Source organism: Otolemur garnettii, unplaced genomic scaffold (genome assembly GCF_000181295.1).
Source record: "Otolemur garnettii isolate 467f Iridium unplaced genomic scaffold, OtoGar3 scaffold00063, whole genome shotgun sequence".
Taxonomy (NCBI): domain Eukaryota; kingdom Metazoa; phylum Chordata; class Mammalia; order Primates; family Galagidae; genus Otolemur; species Otolemur garnettii.
The window spans coordinates 6725786-6730929 of NW_003852458.1; the positions used below are offsets into that span (position 1 = coordinate 6725786).

The window sequence follows — 5144 nt, forward strand, 5'->3', positions numbered from 1 at the left end:
ATAAGAAAAAAGAAATCAAACGACCTTCTGTTTAGTATGAGACGAGAAGGATAAGGTTCTAAGAGTCAAGTAATACTATAATAAATAGAAGAGCATAGAATAGTTGAAAAAGACAAAATAATTATCTTAAAATTTCTTATTTTTTATTAAATCATAGCTGTGTACATTAATGCAGTCATGGGGTACAAAGTGCTGGTTTTATATACAATTTGAAATATTTTCATCAAACTGGTCAACATAGCCGTTGTGGCATTTTCTTCTTAGTTATTGTGTTAAGATGTTTATATTCTACATTTACTAAGTTTCACATGTATCCTAGTAAGATGCACCATAGGTGTGGTCCCACCAATTACCCTCCCTCCACCCATCCTTCCCCCTCCCCTTCCTTTCCCCTTTCCCCATATTCTTGGGCTATAATTGGCTTTCATAGTATGGCTGAGTATATTGGATACTTTTTCTTCCATTCTTGAGATACTTTGCTAAGAAGAATATGTTCCAGCTCCATCCATGTAAACATGTAAGAGGTAAAGTCTCCATATTTCTTTAAGGCTGCATAATATTCCATGGTGTACATATACCACAATTTATTGATTCATTTGTAGGTTGATGGGCACCTGGGCTTCTTCCATGACTTAGCAATTATCAATTGGGCTGCAATAAACATTCTGGTACTTGAAACAAAACTAACTTAAGAAATTATTTTCCCTCGCTGGGTGTGGTGGTTCATGTTTGTACTGCTAGCACTTTGGGAGGCCTAGGCAGTAGAAATGCCTGAGGCCAGGAGTTTAAGACCAGCCTGGACAATACACCAAGACCCTGTCTCTTAAAAAAAGAAAAAAATTAACCAGGTGCAGTGGTGCATACCTGTAGTCCTAGTAGACTGAAGCAGGAGGCTCTCTTGAGCCCAAGAGTTTGAAGTTATAGTGATCTATGACCATACTTACTACACTCCATTCTGGGTGACAGAGAAAGGCCCTGTCTTTGGGGAAGGAGGGTACATCTCTCAAATTAGTGTATACTCTATATTATAATTTCTAGTAAGCAGTTAACTGTGTAGAATATGAAAAAAATAGAAAAACAACTCACAGGAAAATAATAAAATTTATAATGATACCTGGAATATATCATTGATGTCTACTGGGAGAGCAAGACCAATGTAATCATCTGAGCCACCATATGTAGCACTGGAAACCATGGATCTCACTGAGGAGGATCGCTGTAGAGTATTTTGATTAATAGGACTTAATAAATCTTCTTTATCTAATGATGCATAACTTAAAGCTTTCATGAACCTATAAAATCATAAAAAATCCACTGCATTAGTTTCTTGATTTGTAATTTAACCATACAAAGAAGTAATTTATATTCCTATCTTTATAAAAGACAAGTAGCTAGTGAAGTACTGGGCAGTGCCATCTTCTTTACCGGGAACACATAAACACTTCAAAATATTAGCTGTTAGGGGTTGATAAGTAATGTTGACTGTTACCAAAAATAACTGTTATTGTCTCCCAGGTAAAGGTGAAAAGGTGTGCAATTAGAATAACTTTCAACATCTAGAAGTAAAAAAAAATCAAGCCAACAAAAAAACCCAACTTCAGACGTCAGAGATACAGTTTAAGGACTATCTTAGCAATTACTTGAGACTGCTAGATTTGCTATTATATGACTAAGGATATGTGTATTAACTGTATTTAACATTATATTTATGAAACACAAAATCAATTACTTATTCTTTGTGTGGTAATTACATTAATCTTTCACTATCAACATAAGATTTATGTAATACAGAAGGACAGACACAAGACAGCAAAACAGCATCATTCCTAAGAATTATAAGAGATAGCCTCTTATGAAGCACAATTTTTACAATGTACTCCTTAACAGAGATTCTGTGACAAATATATATTGCTATTTCCATAAGATAAATATGTTTCATACAGATTCTTATCATGCAATAAATACGCTAAAATATTTATTTGGTGTCTGCTATATATACAAGGACTATGGAAAGTTCTACATTTCTATATATATTGGTATTTGAAAAGTAAATCTTATAAAATGTACTAACATAGCTTGATATTCAAAGAATTATTTCACAAAACATACAAAATAAATGCTTATTTTAAAAAGTAGCTATGAATATAATCATAGCAAAAACCATTTCTAATTTCCACCTAAAACCTATACTCAAGTGAAATTTATGAATTTCATAAAATAGGTCAAAAAATCATACTAAGTTATACCTCTTGGACTCCATAAAACTCTTTACAGACTACTAGAGTGGGAGGAAAGAATTTTCAGATTATTCTCCTTCCCAAATCCTTTCTGACCAGAGTAGCTCCACTTCTATTTATCCTTCATTATTGGGTTTCCACAGAAACCTTTTTGTGAAAAAAAGGATTTCTCTGCTTAAAAAGTCACATTTAAAAAAAGCCTAAAACCATAAAATAAAATAAAAATATAGGACTATAAGTAGGTGTAATAAGAATGATATAGAGATAAAATAAGCCTCACTACAGGAATAATTTACATGTAAAAAAAAAAAAAAGCTTAAAACCACTGATCTATTCCAATCTCTACTGGATTAGGTAAGAGGCCTAGAAATTTCAAAATTCATAAACTTTACTGTATAGATTTGTAACACAGAGCTGCCAGTTTTTGTTCTGATATAGTTGCCAAAGCCAGTTGAGTTCTAGGTAGATGTGGCCTTAACGCACAACTTATTAAATCCTACAAAAGAGGACATAATTCATCACCTGCTACCAGGAAACCCTCCATAAAACATTGTCAAGCATTATCACAACAAAACTCTTTAATGTTATTAAGAATTTAATGTAAGAGCCAGATGGATCACATCAAATGATTATGGATAATGGCTATAATAGTAGTCAAATTTTATTGAGTACAAAATTTGTGCCAGACACTATTCTCACATATATTGTTGAACTATATGTACTTGACATATATGCAGTATATATACATTTATCCATTTCAATACATGTAAATAACTTAAAACTAAGAACAGTGGTTTTAGAAACATCTGATTCAACAACAAAAAGTATAGGTATAGAAATTTTTGCAAAAATCATTTTTAATACTGAATACCTTTTAAAGGTAAAATCTGAACTGTACACTTTGAGAAGCCTAATATATTCAAAATACGGTGTTATAATCCCTGCTGAGTCCTTAGGACCAAGTAATTCACTTGATGTTTATTAGGTTCCTACTTAATAATCACAGCTACTTAAACTGAAAATAATTTCACTGAAATTTTCAGTTATCTTAAAAAAAAAAATAATAATAAAGAGGTCAACTTTTGGAGCCTTAAATTGACCTACCTGACAAGGTTGTTTGTTATTGTAGGTCTTAAGCTCCTGATTCCCCCGACATGCTTCTTTTTAAAATCGATCCTTGCAGAAGCGAGAAATAAATAAAAAAAAAAACTTATGACTTATGTGTCCTTGCAAAGTATATATGTTTATTTTCAGGGCTTATAGGAGTTTCTTTTTCCCCCCTCGCAGCTGCAAGAATCCATTTCAAATCATATCGGGGGTAACAAGGAGCTTATAGCCTAATGTGGTAAACATATACTATAATAGGTCACTTGTGAGGTTTATGCAGTGTAAAACCTGGCTAATATTTTACATTTAAATCTGTTAAAATGCAACCTTTACTGATCATTTTTAAGCACACTTTGCTCACCTGCTTGGTGTTAATCTGGACTCAAAACTGCTGGCCTTCATGGTGATGGTATCAGTAAACAGCACATCTTTTGCTGGAGATGCCAAAGCTTCAGAGTGAGATAAGGATGGATGCATTCTTTGTTGCTGTAATCTTTTCAGTGTAGCGTAGCCAAAGGCATCTCTGGAACTTGTGTAACTGAAGTTACAATCTGCTAGACTTTTAATTGTAGCAATAGAGGGTGCTTTAAGGGACTGTGCTCTTCTGGGAAGTGTATGAGAAGAACCTGGAGGCACCAGGGACACTGAGTTTGACTTGGAGAGAGACAGATGGTTAGACTGTGGTGTCAAATAGTGGCTTGTCTTAACCGTTTTAGTACTTACCACAGTACTCATACTTCCACAGTCTGTGTCCATAGTTGTGCCATCTACACCTACTGTCTCTCGTGAAGGACTCGAACTCATTGAACTTATGCCACTTGTTGTAGTGTCTGTATTAAAACTCTGGCTACGTATCTTCATGTGAGAGCTTGTTGAACTTTCCACAACTAACCTCTCCCGGCTTGTGTTTTCTCTGTTATTCTCTATACCAAAACTCTTGTTAAATTTTAACTCATTTTCTCCAATACTTGGAGTACTACCAGTGTCTTCAATGTGCTTATTTCCAACAAACGAAGTTTCTAATTGTAATGTTTTCTGTACAGTGGATATGGGTGTGAAATCATCACTGTGATTGAAGTCAACACTGGGTTCCGTGAGTGTTCTGATTCGCCTGTTACTTGTCTTATTTTCAGTTGACAGTTTCCCTCCTTTTGGATCACTGCTACTACGATGTTTTTTATTAGGTAAAGTAAGCGAATTTAAGATACGATTCTTCACAAGTTTACTAGAAGCAAAGAAAGGGAATGAATTTTTATCCTTTATAGGTCCAGATCGGTCATAAAGTGCTGGCTCTGCATCTTCATTGATGTCAAGAAAGAAGGTACTAGTAGAGCTGCTGCCAAACCGGTCATCCTCCAATATGAACATACCTATGATTGAAGGATCAATTAATAAAATCACATATAAAATGACAAACTCATGATAACTACTAGTGATATAGTAGTTTTTTAGTCATCTGGAGAAAGAAATTCAAACATAAAAGATTAAACCATTGAACCACATGAAAAGACTTTCCTTATAACCCAGAGTTTAGACTTGAGTAAAATATAAAATGATGTAATTATGAGAGTCTCCTGTTATTTCCACAGAAATACCACAAAACTCACTGTGGTACAGGTTATATAAAATTTCTTTCAATTCTCCAAATATTCAGGATAAAATTAAAGGTGAAAAAAAAGGAGACTTGACCATAGATACTCATTCAGTTGGTAAAGGTTCCTACTGGCTATTCTTCAAATCACAAAGAGCAGGAGAAATTAAGCTTGTAAGAAATGAATTGCCGGCTCCGCACCTATAGCT

At 34.0% G+C, this 5144-nt stretch overlaps 1 protein-coding gene across 2 annotated transcripts in view; it reads right to left on the reverse strand.

The window, feature by feature from the left end:
- The window catches only part of RICTOR (RPTOR independent companion of MTOR complex 2), a 138167-nt gene that overhangs the window by 14455 nt on the left and 118568 nt on the right, over positions 1-5144 (reverse strand). The window contains exons 31-33 of one of the 2 annotated variants that reach the window (XM_003792949.3): positions 3706-4714; positions 3342-3413; positions 1115-1292 (exon numbers count right to left, since the gene is read on the reverse strand). In XM_003792949.3, the coding sequence (XP_003792997.1) occupies positions 1115-1292; positions 3342-3413; positions 3706-4714 (1259 nt within the window). The remainder of the gene's footprint in view (positions 1-1114; positions 1293-3341; positions 3414-3705; positions 4715-5144) is intronic. The other variant, XM_003792948.3, reaches the window with a different exon arrangement.